Source organism: Rhinolophus sinicus, linkage group LG11 (genome assembly GCF_036562045.2).
Source record: "Rhinolophus sinicus isolate RSC01 linkage group LG11, ASM3656204v1, whole genome shotgun sequence".
In the NCBI taxonomy this organism is placed as follows: Eukaryota; Metazoa; Chordata; class Mammalia; order Chiroptera; family Rhinolophidae; genus Rhinolophus; species Rhinolophus sinicus.
Genome location: NC_133760.1, coordinates 5728401 through 5744674, shown reverse-complemented (window position 1 = coordinate 5744674; position 16274 = coordinate 5728401). Strand labels below are relative to the sequence as shown.

Here is a 16274-nt window from a genome sequence, read left to right as displayed (position 1 = left end):
TCGGGAAGATTGTTCGGGGAGGGGCTATGCAGATGAAGAATCCTGTGAAGCAGCTTCTCAAAGCACTTTCCCGGAGGCCTTGTTCTAGTAGGCGGGGCTCGCCGACTCGCGCGCGGCCGTATATAGGCGCGCTCCGAGGAAGTGAGCAGGTCCTGAGGGGAAGCTCCACCTCCGTCCTGGGATCTGAGCCAAACTGCCGACCCGGGCCTTTGGGCTGGATGTTGGAGTCTCCGCCCGCTAAGGGACCCAGGCTTCCGGTTGCCGCTGTCCCAGCCAAGCGGAAGACAGACTGGGAGGGGAGTTGGGGCCCTGGAGGGGGACAGCCGGGTAACGGGGCTGGGAGGGGCCGTGAGATCACTGCATTCCTAATCCATGAGCCAGCTCGCTCAAGCCGGGACGCCTGGGTCATGAAGGGCCTAGAGCCAGGATTTCTGGATCTTTGAAGAAGGAAGCTCCGTAGGAGAGAACTGGTCTGGAGACCTGGAGTTCCGTATCCCGGAGGGGAGGAGATCTGGGGGTCCTTACTATTAGGACTACCCATGTTTCGTAAAGGAGGGAGCTGGAAGTCAGATTCTTGGGTCCCGGGGTTCGAGGTTCTGGGAACCCAGAATTCTGGGTCTCGAGGGAATTGAGATGGGGAACCCGAACACTTGTGTTCATGTAAAGTACGAGCTTAAGACCAGAAATAGTCTGAGGGAGGAAAAGCCTGAGGGCCCAACTCCTGGATATAAGGAAGGAGGAGGGAAATGGGAGTCCGGACTCCTCTGCCGAGTGAGAGGAATCGGAATTTGGACTTTTCGGACCCAAATGAAGGAGGCTGTGGGGCAAGGCTTCTTGGTTCTAAATTTAGAGGGGACGGGGGGGATCGGGATTCTGGGATCTCCACAATGTGGGCGGGACAGCTCCCAGGCAGGACAGTTGTTTTTTTTTTTCACTACTCACTCCGCGGAACTACAATTCCCTTGCATCTGTCCGGCTGAGTGGTCTTTACGTCACGTCCTGTTCCGCAGCTCTTTCCGCGCGTACGCATGGAATTGTGGGGCCTCATCGCGGGCTACTGCAACCACGCCCACTTCACCTCTCACCTCCTTGCTGAGCCCGCGTGACGGATGCGACGCGCGGACTACGCCTCCCGGCGCACCCCTGCCCATGTGCCCCGTTGACTTCTGGGAAACTGAGTCCGCAGCCTTCCCACCAGCCTTCACGGCACCGTGCTCGGTACTTGAAGTCCCGGCAAGCTCGGCGGCGTTTTAGCTCCGCCCCTCTCCTCCCTCCGCTAGCGAACCCCCCGCCCCAGCCCGCCCCGCCCCGCGCCGGGGCCGGAGCCGCAGCCCGAGCGGCGGGGTAAGATGGCGGCGGTGGTCCGGGCCGCGGGGCTGAGGCCTATGGGGGTGGGCGGGGCGGAGTCGGGTCGCTAGTAGTCCTGGGGTCCTCTCCAACACGCCACAGGGTCTGGAGGACTTAGCGGGGTGGCCTCTGGCCCGGCAGCGGCGGTGGAACCTGGTGCCGAACGGGGGGCCTTCTCAAGGCCCTGGGACGTGTCTCTGGGTGTCGGGGGCCACCTACGGAGCATCCCCTGGAGAACTGGGAACGTCCACAGGGTCTGGACCGAAACTGGCGCCTGCTCTCCATCATATAGCCGGCTTGGGTCATCTCTGTAGGCACTGTTGATCGTCTTTATGGGTTGACTGGAGGCTAGGGTCTGTTCAGAGGGTTCTGGGGCCAACCTGAGATCTTGAGATATATCCCAGGGGTGAAGGAGGTTTGCAAGAGCTGAGGAGTTTCTGCAGAGCCATCTATAGCGCCTGGGGTATGTCTGTTGGGGCTGGGAAGTGTCTACATGGGCTGACGTGAGGATGCCGCTCACCTACATGGGTCTGGGGCCATTTAGCGGGCCTGAAAGAACTTCCTGGTTTAGAAAGTCTTGTAGAGGTGAGATGTGCTCACCAAGGGAGGGAGGCAAATATTGAGATGTGCTGAGAGGTCTCCATCATCTGGGAGGTGTCTAATCTGGGTGACAGGGGGCTGGAGCAGTTAAAAGGACCTGGAATCATCTAGGTGGCTTTGAGTGTGCCTGCAGCAAATTCGAATGCTGTTTGGGGCCATATAATCAGATGGAGAATAAGACAAAGGAGAGTATTGGAAAATTTGCTGAGCTCAAGTGTATTGCACTTTAGAAGGTAATTGAGATGAAAAATATTTTAAAATTTTGTGTTGCCCTGGTGTTATGGCATTAGTCTGGGAAAGTTTATAGAATCATCTAGTACAATGCTTTTCAAGCTCTTTTGACCTTGATCTATAGCAAGAAATACATTTTTCATTGAGGCCCGGTACCCACCGACATGTATTTAAGTTAATACCCACGTCCCATTAATTGATATTTCCACTTACTACTTGTGATGTATTATGAATTATTTTTTGCATCTGATTTACTTTTTATAGCAAGCTATTTGTGAAGCAATATACTGCTGTCAGACTCTGTAGTTTGAGAATCACTGATCTAGAGAGATCTATCAATGTCTGTAGGGCCTTTTCATATGGAAAAGACCTAAGGAGCCTTGGGTGTATCTGCAGAGCCTGGGGCATGTCTGTGTGGGCAAGGGAGCGTCTTCATACCTGCAGAGGGTTTGGGATCTGTGTGTAGTCAGCAGACCTTGATTAAGCTTCTGTTATGTGACAGTCACTGTAGCTTGTGCTTCCTACCCCCACCCCGCCCCCAGGTGCTGGTGAGCAGCTCCAGGGCTGGAACTGTCCTTAGGGCCTTATCAGGGTGGGTGTCAGTGGGAGTTAGGGAAGGAACCTCAGGCTCTTATAGAGCTGGGAGGCTGCATGGAGGAACTTTGGCAAAGCTTGAACATCTGGTCCAAGGGAGACCAGGACAGAGGACTTTTCTTTGCAGGTATACAGCTGGGGAAGTTGGGGAGACGTGGGGGGAAACCTGGGCCCTAAAGGCTAATAACGATTATTATTATTACTCTGTATTGAACACTGGGTTATGCTAACACTGTGGCAGAAGTGTCTCCTTTCAATTCTTGCAGCCTTCCTCTGAGGTAGACACCCCAATTGTGCCACATACAGATAAGCACACTGAGTTGGGGGTTAGGGATTTGAAGCTTTCTAGAAACTTTGAGACCGGCTGTTGTTTCAGAGTAGCAGATTTGATGGTCGCTGGCAATCCCACAGCTGAAATATTCCTGTTGTTTGAAGCCCAATTAAGACAACCCCCAGTCTGAAGGATGACCTTTAAACTTTAGTATAATCTATGACTTTTTGTGACATCGAAAAGCCTTTAGCCATGCTTTCACACAATGGGCAGACAGGACATAGGCAGATGTCCCCAGGGGTTCTGGTGGGCAACACACCTTTCTGAAATTAGTGTTTTCATTTCAAAAGTGGCATGTTGGTTTTGTAAATCACATTATCATGGGTCCACTTTATATTGTATATATAAATAAATTGTTTCTGGTTCCTCACCGTCGAGGAAAATTGATGCTTTAGGAAGTTGTGTCATATTTGAGATACACCCAGCACACTGGCACGTACCTCAGTTTGGGAAAGGTGGGTGCATGAGACTATGGAGCACACTGTTTGAAATCACAACTCAACAGAAAAAAATCTTGGCATTGTATTGGCTCCCATGAAAGTGGGCCAATGAGGTCTTAAGTTTGGTTGTGGGGGAAGCGGTGGGAACTGGGGGGGTGGGGTGTTGAAATAGGCTGGGAAGGCCCCCTTCAACAGAGGAGGCAGCTGAAATCCAGATCAGGGGAGAGAATCGCTCTAGTCACTCTGGTATCTGCATTGGACCCCGTACACTCCCAAGGACCGGGATGAGGTGGCGGAGAGGAGGGATACTGAAGAAGATGCTGATTGAGGCAATGGTGGAGGCCTTTGAGGTCTTTGTGTTTGTCCTCTGCTTCTGTCCCCTTCCACACCCCACACCCTACCCCACAGCCCTGTTTGTCTGAACTCCAAACTCACCCCCTCAACTTCCAGGTGATCATGGAGGAAGAAGATGAGTCTCGAGGGAAAACAGAAGAGTCGGGTGAAGATCGGGGCGATGGTCCGCCGGACAGAGACCCTACGCTTTCTCCTACTGCCTTTATCCTGGTGAGGCTGCTAGACATCTGGGGCCAAGGGAGGAGGGGCTGGGAGTCAGGATTCCAGGGCCCGACTCCTGGGCCTTAGGGGGAGGTGGGGCTGGGGGCCTGTACTCTTGGCTCCTCTGAAGGGTTTGAGTTTGGCTGTAGGGTGTCTAGAATGCCTGTCTCCCAGGAGTAGAGCTTGTGACCATTTGCACGAGTCCCCTGACTGCCACCCTTTCTTTCCACCCCCTTCACCCCCATCTTTTCTCTAGCGGGCCATTCAGCAGGCTGTGGGAAGTTCCCTGCAGGGGGATCTGCCGAATGATAAAGGTACGATGGGTTCTGGTTCCTCTCAGCTCCCTGACCCATCTCTGCATTCTTTATCCCAATTTCATTCATATGCATTTTTCTGAGGCCTCCTGGGTGCCACTCTTGTGCTGGCATGGGAGCCAGAAATGGGTCAAACCCCCCGTGGCTGCCTTGGAGGGGCTTACAGTTTGGTGGAGAGAGGCACGATCACGGCACAGAGGTAGCCTGTGGTACCGTGAGACGGCAGAAGGCCCAGCTAGGTTAGGGGACAGAGTCCAGGAAGGCTTCCTAGAGGGGGCAACAGGTAAACTGGGTCTCTAAAGACGTGTGAGAGTTGTCTGGTAAAAAAGAAGGCCTGATAGGTGGAGACGAGCACAGGGGTGCACTACAGGACTGAACTGAGGTTCTTAGGGGCTGGTGGGCAGCAGGTGTGAGGGGACACAGGAGAGGTTTGTTGGGACCGGCTCACAGCCTGGCTCGAATGTTGAGCTGACTTGTCAGGACTTCATCCTGAGGACAGCTAGGAGGACAGAGGGGTGAGGGAGTTGGAGCCTCAGAAGGGCATCGAGGAAGTCTGTCTGGAACCCTACTTAGGAGGCAGTGGATAGAGGCTGACAGAGCAGGCAGGGGCGTGGTTCCCTTATCAAGAGCTAGGGCAGGCTCCTTTTTTCTCTGCCCCACAGGGTTTCTCTACCTAGGTCCCTGTCCTCAGTCCCCATGCAAATCTCTCTCTAGATGGCTCTCGGTGTCATGGCCTTCGATGGAGGCGCTGCCGGAGCCCACGGTCAGAGTCCCGTTCCCAGGAATCAGGAGGAACTGACACAGCTACTGTGAGTAAGGAGGGAGCCAGGGGAGGAAGGGCATTGAGGCGTGGATCCCGGAGATGGGGAAATGGGGTTGGGCACTTATAGACTCCTGAATCTGGGGTGCTGATCAGGAGCAGTGTTGGAGGGCTTGGGGGCCAGGCTCTGGGTCCTGGAGGCAGTCAGGCCGAGGGAATTGGTTGGATCCCTGCATTTTCTTAGGAGGTTAGGGGTTGGGGAAATGGGATTTGTGGGTCCTCACATGATCAGGGACAGGGTGGAGCTCCTCCTCCCTATTCCAGGTGCTGGACATAGCTGCGGACAGCTTTCTGGCAGGGTTGGTGAACGTCCTGGATCCTCCAGACACCTGGGTTCCCAGCCACCTGGACCTGCGGCCTGGCGAGTGAGTAGCTGGGTAGCTGGACCGGGAGAGCCCCTGGTTTGGGAGCTGGGCGCACCCCTGAGGCTCACTCACCCCTTCTGTCTTGCAGAAGCGAGGACATGCTGGAGCTGGTGGCTGAGGTCCGGATCGGGGACAGGGATCCGATCCCTCTGCCTGTGCCCAGCCTGCTGCCCCGTCTCAGGGCCTGGAGGACGGGCAAAACAGGTATGTGGGACAAGGGCAGAGCTGGGCAGGCGGCAGCCTTGGCTTTGTGTGCGAGTCAGCTATTGTTAGAAGTAATAGTAATAATCGTGCCATTTAGACAAACTCATTTATTTTCATGTTTTTTTTCCCCTATTACACTGCAGTAAAGGCCATACGTATATATAGATTACGAAAAGTAAAAACGTGATGGCTACCACGTGGGAGCAATTAGCACACAAGAGGGACTCAGTGTCCAGGGCTCTGCCTATCAGGGTCGCTGCGTGGGGACTTGTGTCTCCAGACGGGAGCACTTAGCATCTTCGTCTTCCAGAGGAGAAAAGTCTGAGGAGGGAAATGGCTTGCTTGAGGTGACACAGCCCGTTGCTTAGTGGTGGTCCTGGGCCCTGAGCGCCAAGCTGGGTCCCTCTGAGAGTAAAGCCAGAGTTGTTCACTTCTGTGATGTGCAGCTGCCCAAGCGAAAGTTGGCCCCCAACCCCACACAGTGGCGAGCCCATGTGCAGAGCAGAGCTTCTCAAACTTAAGCGGGCACCAGAAGCAGCAGGAGGACCTTTTAATACACGGGTCTCCAGGCCCACCCTCAGGGTTTCAGATTCAGCAGGTCTGGGGTGGGGCCTGGGAATTTGCATTTCTAACCAATTCCTTGGTGATGCTGCTTCTGCTGGGCCCCGGGACCTCAATGAAAACCCTGGGTTCAAACTTCCTTTTGCGTGTACATACGTGTTTGGGGAGGGGTGGCGAGGAGAGGAAGGCGCAGGTCTAGCAGTAGGTCCGCTACGAGCCACTGTCCCACTGCAGACCGTGGCTGGCACACCCTCAGCCATTTCATGGTTTCCTCATCCTTTGTTTATAGTTACAGGTTGACTCGTCCATTAGGCTCAGGGGACATGGTGCCTAGGGCCCATAAAAGTATTTTCATTTCTAGTAAAATCAGGAGCCATAGAGGCTAAGGAAACAAATGGGCAGGACAGCATTCCAAGAAAACTTTATTAGAAAAGCGGATGGTGAGCCGGACTTGGATCTTGGGCCTTAAGTGATATAGATGTATCTAGAACACAGTGGTTGTCTTCAGGGGTTATATTTTATGTCCTTATTCCAAGTCTTTTATTGATCTTCATTTGGAAAATGTTAAGAACTTAGAGAAAAGAAAAGAAAATTAACTCATAATCCTACCCCATATGAAAGTTATATAAAGAAGCGGGTGGCTTGCCTTTCCAGACTTCTCTAGTCTGTAGACTGTTTCAGGTGGTGGTGATAACGTCCAGGGTTGCAGGCGCTCACACTCACCAAGTTCTCGCGGTGCCAGGTGCAGTCTGGTTCTTCCTGTGCAGCCGCTCATCTGGTCCTCTGATCCCTGTGTGGTCTGAATGCTCCCATCATCATCATCCCCTGCTTTATTTTCCTCCAGAGCCCTCAGCAGCTGGCGGACGCTACGCTTGGCACGTTGATATTTCTCTCCCCACTCGAATGTGAGCTCCTTGAAGGCAGGGATTTTTGTCTGTTTGCTCATTCTATTCCTAGTACCCCAAACAGCACCTGGCACAGATAGATGATTGATAAAAATGTATTGAATGAATGCACGAACCCCATTTTATAGGTGAGGAAACTGAGGCAGATAGAGATTGAGTGACTTGCCCACAGTTGGGTCAGGAGGGAGGGTTGGCAGCTGGGATCTGGATTGGGAAGTGGCTTTAGAGCTGGCACTATCCACATGACCATGCTGGCATCCTTGCCTTGGCAGGTCCTTGCAGTTATGTGTGGTTGACAGAGGGGCCTCTGGACTCCATCGTGTGTGTCCGAGTCCTAGCCTGGCCACCCCCCAGAGGTTCAGCCTCATGTGGGACTTGGTGGCACTGAGTACTTAGAAAGCAGGGTCTCAGGAGTGCGGGTGAGGTGACCTAGGAAAATATGATGCTTGGCCCATAGAAGGAGTGAGCACGGGTCATCCCTGTCACTAGTCAGTGTTGTCTCCGGGTCCTGAGCAGATGTAGTCCTGTGGGTGGGGCTCGTTGCACAGGGAAGAGTGGGGGATGGGGACTCCGGCTGTCAGTGCGCCCCAGCTCTGCCCATTCCTGGCTCTGGAGAGGGAACTTCACTTTCTCAGCTTCCCATTATTCTCGCTATAAAATGAGATAAATTCCCGCAAGAGGCAGTGGGCGCAGCAGGTGCGAGCTTGGCCATACAGGCGGTCAGAGGTGTGAACCCTGGCTCTCCTGCCCTGGCCTGCATCCTCCGTGGTAACATTCCTGCCGTTGGCAGTCAGGGCAGTCGTGGGCTGCGGGGCAGTATCTGTCTCAGGATATAGGAGTGCAGGCTCATGGGCCACACTGACCGAGTTTGCACCCCAACTCCTCCCTGCTGTCTCTGTGCCCTTGGGGAAGATACCACAGCTCTCTGTGCCTCAGTTTCCTCCTGGGACCCCCGGGTCACAGAACCTATGGTGTGGAGTTGTTCCGAACATCCTACAAGTTGACATATGTAAAGCACTGGGGGCAGTGCCTGCTGGTACAGCGAGTGCTGAGTGGGGTGCGGGGGCGTGGATGGGTGCTGGTCTGCCTGTGGCCCCCTCTGCTGGGGCACAGGGAGGAGGGATGTGCACCTGACTACGGCTCTCTGTCTCTCCTGTTCCTTTGCAGTTTCTCCCCAGTCTCATTCTTCTCGACCCTCCTGTGCCCGCCACCTCCTAACCTTGGGCACTGGAGACGGGGGCCCCGCCCCACCCCCTGCCCCCTCTTCTGCCTCCTCTTCACCTTCCCCTTCCCCCTCATCATCCTCCCCTTCCCCTCCACCCCCCCCACCACCCCCTGCCCCCCCAGCCCCACCTGCCCCCCGGATCGACATCTATGACCCCTTCCACCCCACCGACGAGGCCTATTCCCCACCACCCGCTCCGGAGCAAAAGTACGACCCCTTTGAGCCCACTGGCTCCAACCCCAGCTCATCTGCGGGGACGCCCTCACCAGAGGAGGAAGAGGAGGAGGAGGAGGAGGAGGAAGAAGAGGAGGAGGAAGAGGAGGAAGAGGAGGAGGAAGGCCTGTCCCAGAGCATCAACCGCATCTCTGAGACCCTGGCAGGCATCTACGATGACAACAGCCTGAGTCAGGACTTCCCAGGTGACGAGAGTCCCCACCCGGACCCCCAGCCCCCACAGTCAACTGCAGCCCCTGGAACACCACCGCAGGCGGACTCTACGCGGGCTGACGGAGCCACTCGCAGGCGTGTCTTTGTGGTGGGGACTGAGGCGGAGACCTGTCGGGAAGGCAAGGTCTCTGTGGAGGTGGTGACAGCTAGTGGAGCTGCCCTTCCGCCTCCCCTGCTTCCACCTGGGGACTCAGAGATTGAGGAGGGTGAGATTGTCCAGCCGGAGGAGGAGCCCAGGATGGCACTCTCACTCTTCCGGGCCAGCAACCGTGCTGCCCGTCCTCCTCCTGCAGCCCCAGCCACCCCTGTGGCCCAGCCCCCGCCCCCACCGCCGGCTCCCCGGGCCCCTGAGGGGGACGACTTCTTGTCTCTGCACGCTGAGTCTGATGGCGAGGGCGCCCTGCAGGTGGACCTGGGGGAGCCAGCCCCTGCGCCCCCTGCCACGGACGCACGCTGGGGAGGCCTGGACCTCCGTCGCAAGATCCTGACCCAGCGACGGGAGCGCTACCGCCAGCGCTCACCCTCCCCCGCTGCCGCTGCCCCCACTGGCCCACCCACCCGCAAGAAGTCACGGCGGGAGCGCAAGCGCAGCGGCGGAGAGGCCAAGGAGGCTGCCTCATCCTCGGCTGGTGTGCCGCCTGCCCCGCTGACTCCGGCCTCTCCCTGGGACTCCAAGAAGCACCGCTCCCGGGACCACAAGCCCGGCTCCCATGCCTCATCGTCCGCCCGCCGTCGCTCGAGATCTCGCTCTGCCCGCCGCCGCTCTCGCAGCCCTGACCGCCGCCGTGGGGGCAGCCGCAGATCACGGTCCAGGGAGAAGCGACGGCGGCGGCGGCGGCGCTCGGCCTCCCCGCCCCCAGCCACTTCCTCCTCATCTTCCTCAAGGCGTGAGCGGCACCGTGGCAAGCACCGGGAAGGTGGCAGCAGCAAGAAGAAGAAGAAGCGCTCCCGGTCCAGGGGTGAGAAGCGGTCAGGGGACAGTGACAAGGCCCCTGCTCCAGCCCAGCCACCGTCTGGCTCGACTTCATTGGGCGGGGAGCGTGACAGCCGCCGCCGGGGGGCCGTGCCACCCTCCATCCAGGACCTCACGGACCACGATCTCTTTGCCATCAAGCGGACCATCACTGTGGGCCGGCCAGACAAAACCGACCCCAGAGGCCCTTCACCAGCCCCGGCCTCCTCGCCCAAGCGCGAGGTAATGTATGACTCAGAGGGACTGAGCACCGAGGAGCGAGGTGGCAAGAGCAGTGAGAAGGACCGGCGCCGCGCTGGGGCTGCGTCCTCCTCCTCTTCCAGGGAGAAGGGATCCCGTCGGAAGGCGCTGGATGTGGGGGACCGGGACAGGGACAGAGATAGGGACAGGGACAGGTCATCCAAGAAGGCCCGGCCCCCCAAGGAGTCGGCGCCCTCCTCAGGGCCCCCGCCCAAGCCCCCAGTCAGCAGCGGCTCAGGCTCCTCATCCTCATCTTCGTCCTCTTCCTCCCGGAAAGTGAAGCTGCAGTCCAAGGTGGCGGTGCTGATCCGGGAGGGCGTAAGCAGCACCACTCCGGCCAAGGAAGCGGCGTCGGCCGGCCTGGGCTCAATTGGAGTCAAGTTCAGTCGTGACCGTGAGAGCCGCTCCCCTTTCCTCAAGCCTGACGAGCGGGCCCCTGCTGAGGTGGCCAAAGCAGCTCCGGGCAGCACCAAGCCCAAAAAGACCAAGGTCAAGGCCAAGGCTGGGGCCAAGAAAGCCAAGGGGACCAAGGGAAAGACCAAGCCATCCAAGACCAGGAAAAAAGTCCGCAGTGGGGGCAGCGGTGGCGGCACTGGTGGCCCTGTGACACTGAAGAAGTCCAAGGCTGACAGCTGCAGCCAGGCGGCAGGAGCCAAGGGGGCTGAGGAGACATCCTGGTCTGGGGAGGAGCGGGCAGCCAAGGCCCCCAGCACCCCACCGCCCAAGGCAGCCCCTCCACCCCCTGCACTCACACCGGACTCACAGACTGTGGATAGCAGCTGTAAGACACCTGAGGTCTCCTTTCTGCCCGAAGAGGCCACTGAGGAGACTGGGGTCCGAGGTGGGGCAGAGGAGGAGGAGGAGGAAGAAGAGGAGGAGGAGGAGGAGGAGGAGGAAGAGGAACAGCAGCCTGCTACCACCACAGCCACAAGCACGGCCGCAGCTGCCCCAAGCACTGCCCCTAGCGCAGGGTCCACAGCCGGTGACTCGGGGGCAGAGGACGGGCCAGCTACCCGTGTCTCCCAGCTGCCCACACTGCCCCCACCCATGCCCTGGAACCTGCCTGCTGGTGTGGACTGCACCACCAGTGGTGTCCTGGCCTGTAAGTGTCCCTGGGGGTGCTGGGCAGGCCAGGCTGGACAAGATCAGGGAAGATGAGGTCATAGGGGGACAGACTTGGAGACCGTGGGGATGCCTTGGAAAGGGTGGGTACGTAGTGACCTAGACCGGGCAGGCCACAGGTTGGTGAGGGCCGATCAGGGTCTGTGCAGGAGGCCTGTAGGTCTCAGGATGTGATGGCAGAGCACAGGGCAGACAGGAGCAGGGCGGCGGCCAGCTCAGCATAGGCTGCAGGAATGGGATGTGTCCTGGGGATCCTCCCAGGGGTGAACTGGGATAGACTTCCTGGAGGGACCAGAAAGAGTGGGGGAAGCAGGGAGCAGTGTCCCTGGGGGGAATGGCAGGAATCTCGGCCAGACCACGGCGGGGAGAGAGACTAGGACTGGCTACAAGGCGCTCAGGAGACAGAATCTCACTTCTGCCACACCTTGTCACTGAGTGACTCTGGCCATATCCCTCCCCCAACAAGCATACACGTCTAGTCCCAAGAACATGCGGGTGTGGGGTGGGTCTTCCAGTGGCCGAGTCCCCCTTTTCTTAGTTCTTAGCCTTAGGCCTTAAGGCTTGTTCAGAGCCCAGGGTGGGAGATGGCAGCAGGTGGCGAGGTAAGGTTCACCATCTCCTCTCATGTCAACCCCCTATCTCCCTGTTACCAACTCTCTGCCTCCTGTAGTGACTGCACTTCTCTTCAAGATGGAAGAAGCCAATCTGGCGAGCCGAGCAAAGGCCCAGGAGCTGATACAGGCCACCAACCAGGTGGGGTCCCCTGGGGAAGAGTCCCTGCAGCCCCTTCTCTTGTTTCCCGCTTCGGGTAGGAGGAACTACAACTCCCAGCAGGCCTTGGGGCAAGGTATTGGCCAGAAGAGGAGCTTGTTGCCCCTAGGACTATTGGGAAATCAGGGTGGGACTAATAGGGGTACATGTTCCCTCTTCCCCTCCACCTCTGTTCATCTTCCAACCTCTTCCACAGATCCTCAGCCACAGAAAGCCACCCTCCAGTCTAGGGGTGACACCAGCTCCTGTGCCCACCTCTCTGGGTCTGCCCCCTGGCCCCTCCAGCTACCTGCTCCCTGGCAGCCTTCCCCTGGGCGGCTGCGGCTCTACCCCTCCCACCCCCACTGGGCTGGCTGCAGCGTCTGACAAGAGAGAGGGCAGCAGCAGCTCTGAGGGACGTGGGGACACAGACAAGGTGAGCTGGGCTTGGGAGGGGTGGTTGATGGTTACAGTTTTGCAGAGAACAGGATGCAGGGGCCCAAAGAGAATGGCAGAGACTGATACCAGCAGATGGGGTCTTAGATTTTTTTTAAAAAGCTGAAGTTGTTAAATTGTAAGGAACTAGTGGATGAACAGGAAATGGGTGCTGGGCGGACTTTTTAAAACTTACACGTGTATATACATATATAGATAGGGAGTTACAGATAATGATAGAAAATGCCCACATCACACATCCACTACAGTCTTCCCTTGGTTACCCATCTTCCTCCTTCCCTCCCTTCCTCCCTATGTTTTTGTGTAAGGCAGAGGGTGGCTTACAAACAAACATCAAGTATTTCCTAGAAGGAGGGACAAAGAATGAGTGCTGGGCAAATACAAACAGGTTTTTATTCCATTACATCTGGCTGCTCCTGGGCTGTTTTCCTTTTGGTCAGGTCCAGACACTTTTTGTTATGGTCCAACATCCTATTGCCAGCTGATGGCGTTGCCCACCCCTTGCACACTGTACGGTACCAGGAAGAACGCAGAATAAACCTCATAGAAAGCCCCTTATGAGAAATGGTGACAGAGGTACAGCTTGGATGGTCATTGGTTCATGGCACATGCTGTGGGCTGCAGGACAAGGACAGTATAGACCACATGAGCAGCAGCGGGTGCTTCCTCAGCCAGTGAGGCTGCCCTGGTCCCTTCTCTGCCTGTTGTCCTCCCTTGCTGCATCTGAGATGGCTGCGGGGGACATCCACTTCCTGAGGGAGGCCTGAGGACTCCAGGGTGGCCGGTGGCTATCCTAGCCGTGGCGCTGCCCAGCAGCCCAGAGCTCAGCTGCCAGTTCACATTCTCGTCATCTCGTCAGTGTCTGGAGTGTCCGGCCCTTGCCAGGCCTCAGTTCACTGTTCCCATGTTCCCTTGGCCCTCGGGAGGGTGACCTCCCCAGGATTGGTTCTTAGGGTGACTGTCCCTTGTGCCTGGGGGGCTCCATGACAGAGGGCCTGGCTCTGGTCTGAATGTGCCCTCCTACTAGATGTCCTGCTCATCTAGCCATCCGGGAGCTCAGCGGCTTTTGCGAAGGTTTCACTTGAGGTTGAAGCGGGTGCAGATCTTCCAGCCCAGTGGGCTTGAGGATCTCTCAGCTGCTCCCTGTCCTGTCCCCATGGCCGTCACTTTCTGAATAGCTGCTGTTCCCCTCGATTGGCTCTTTGCTACGGCCTCCATGTTTGTTGCCTCCGCCCTCCCCACCAGTACTGTCCTCATTTTACAAGTGAGTCACAAAGGGGTTTGGTCCCTCGTCCAGGCTGCATAGAGGTAGAACCAGGCAGGATTCCAGCACAAACGAGCCAGCTCCGCAACCTGAACTCTGAACCGCCAGCCGCCCCAGGGCTCACCTCCCTCCCCCTCCACTGTGCTCCTAACCAGTCCCGGCTCCAGTCCCCCTCAACCCCTCTGTCCACTCAGGAGCCAGGACAGTGTTGTAAATGCCCCTCTGAAAAGCTTTGCCATGTGTTCTGCTGTAATGAGAATAAGCCCTGGAGAATCTGATTAAAACAGTTCTGGGGGCCGGCCTGGTGGCTCAGGCGGTTGGAGCTCCATGCTCCTGACTCCGAAGGCTGCCGGTTCGATTCCCACATGGGCCAGTGGGCTCTCAACCACAAGGTTGCCGGTTCAACTCCTCGAGTCCTGCAGGGGATGGTGGGCTCCGCCCCCTGCAACTAAGATTGAACACGGCACCTTGAGCTGAGCTGCCGCTGAGCTCCCGGCTGGCTCAGTTGGTTGGGGTGCGTCCTCTCAACCACAAGGTTGCCGGGAGTCTGGTTCGACTCCCACAGGGGATGGTGGGCTGTGCCCCCTACAACTAGAAGGCGGCGGCTGCACCTGGAGCTGAGCTGCACCCTCCACAGCTAGGACTGAGGGGGCGGCGGCTTGAGGCTGGACGGCACCCTCCACAGCTGGGATTGAGGGGAAAACGGCTTGACTTGGAAAGGGGGCCTGGAGGTGCATGCTGTTCCCCAGTAAAGTCCTGTTCCCCTTCCCCAATAAAACCTTTAAAACAAAACAACAAAAAAAAAAACAGTCCTAACTGCTTGGCTAATATCTCTCCCCACCAGATTGAACTTTGTAAGGGCAGGGGACACGTGTCATGGTCATGGCCACCTGGGATGGCCAGAGTCTAGCCTAGAGGACATGCTCAGTGACATTCAGAGGCCCAGGCCTGGCCTGTGGTCTGGAGTGATCTCAGCAAGAGGAGCACAGGGCAGACCCTAAGCCCGACTTGAACCTCCAGGAGTAAGGTGGTCAAGGAGGCTGGGCCAGCCGGCAGGCAGGTGAATGGAGGCGGGGGGGTTCTGTAGGAACTCATCTGGCCTTTGTTATCCCTTTGTCCCATCCCCGCCAGTATCTGAAGAAGCTGCACACGCAGGAAAGGGCGGTGGAGGAGGTGAAACTGGCCATCAAGCCGTACTATCAGAAAAAGGACATCACCAAGGAGGAGTACAAGGACATCCTGAGGAAGGCTGTCCACAAGGTGGGCCCAGACAGGGACAGAGACAGGTGGGCGGAGGATGTAAGGGAGATGGGCGTGTGCAGACATGTGGACGCAGGTGGGGAGGGTCAGTCTGGGGCCTGTTTGGTGGCATTGGGATAATAGGGATGTTGGCCCGGACACTGGGGGAGCGACTCCCACCCCAGTCCCAAGCTGTGCTCAGCAGTCTAGGGGGACATGTCCTGGGGGGCGGGCAGTGAACGCAGCTGCCCCTGTTCCCCAGATCTGCCACAGCAAAAGTGGGGAGATCAACCCGGTGAAGGTGAGCAACCTGGTGCGCGCCTATGTCCAACGCTACCGCTACTTCCGCAAGCACGGCCGCAAGCCAGGAGACCCCCCAGGGCCTCCACGGCCTCCCAAGGAGCCAGGGCCCCCGGATAAGGGCGGTCCAGGATTGCCCCTGCCCCCTCTCTGAGACCCCCAGCCCCCCTTCCCTCCTCTGCCTCTTTGAAATTCTGGACGTATTTATGGCTCCGCCACCCTACTTCCCTCCCCTGTCAGTGGGATGATTGGGGGAGGGTTGCTGTGGGGAAGAGGAGAGCCCCCTGCCCATTCCTGTGCCCATTTCCCATGTCCACAAGCCTTTCCCTGTCACCCTCCTCCCCATTCATGCCCTTCCCCCAGTTTCATTAAAGATTTCATGAAATGTTCCTCCCTAAGCCCCATGATTTTAGCCCTCTTTTTCAGAGACCAATTTGGGAAAGGGTGGGGGAGGGACACATAGGAGGCTTAGTCCAAGTCTGAGGGTGGTTGGCTAGGAGACCAGACTGTATAGCTTGGGGCAATTGCATTCCCCTCTCTGGGCCTCAGTTTCCTTATCTGTAAAGTGGGTGTCATGAGAATTAAGTAAGACCCAGGCAGATGAAGCACTTAGAACTCTATCTGGTATGTAGTAATCTGTTGCTGTTGACAGAAAGTGGTGGTGATGGGACGTGGGGGTCCCAGGCACACCTGGTCAATGTCTTCCAAGCCCAGGGCACCTGGGTGCTACTTGTCTGCCTTAGAGGTACCCCAGAAACAGGATCTTTGTTCCCCATTGAGTTAGATTGTGTTTTTACCGGTCCTATGAGGCTGGGATGACTGAATCTGCTCTCCTGAGATGGAAAGGGAAATGGAGACACAGTAAGGACCAAATGGTGAGTCAGGGTGGTGCTGGCCTCGGTCCATCCCATTACCCAGGCCTGGTAGTGCCAGGTCGTTGGGGTGTGCAGGCTCCCGTGGTGGGACATAGAGCTCCTTCACAACTGCCCGT

At 57.2% G+C, this 16274-nt stretch overlaps 1 protein-coding gene across 8 annotated transcripts; it reads left to right on the top strand.

Moving 5' to 3' along the window:
• The first annotated feature begins 342 nt into the window (after positions 1 to 342).
• Positions 343 to 15673, top strand: SCAF1 (SR-related CTD associated factor 1). 8 transcript variants are annotated; one of them, XM_074316085.1, is made up of 12 exons: positions 343 to 470; positions 1011 to 1218; positions 3994 to 4107; positions 4355 to 4412; positions 5127 to 5221; positions 5497 to 5597; positions 5686 to 5801; positions 8435 to 11254; positions 11945 to 12027; positions 12242 to 12460; positions 14876 to 15004; positions 15246 to 15673. In XM_074316085.1, exons 2-12 carry the CDS (start codon positions 1150 to 1152, stop codon positions 15435 to 15437), a joined length of 3996 nt encoding a protein of 1331 aa, XP_074172186.1. In that variant the 5' UTR covers positions 343 to 470; positions 1011 to 1149; the 3' UTR covers positions 15438 to 15673. The 8 variants fall into 8 exon arrangements, with proteins under 8 accessions (XP_074172186.1, XP_019597082.2, XP_019597085.2 ...); XM_019741523.2 differs by having other exon boundaries at positions 360 to 1218; XM_019741526.2 differs by lacking the exon at positions 343 to 470 and having other exon boundaries at positions 1207 to 1344.
• Positions 15674 to 16274: the final 601 nt, after the last annotated feature.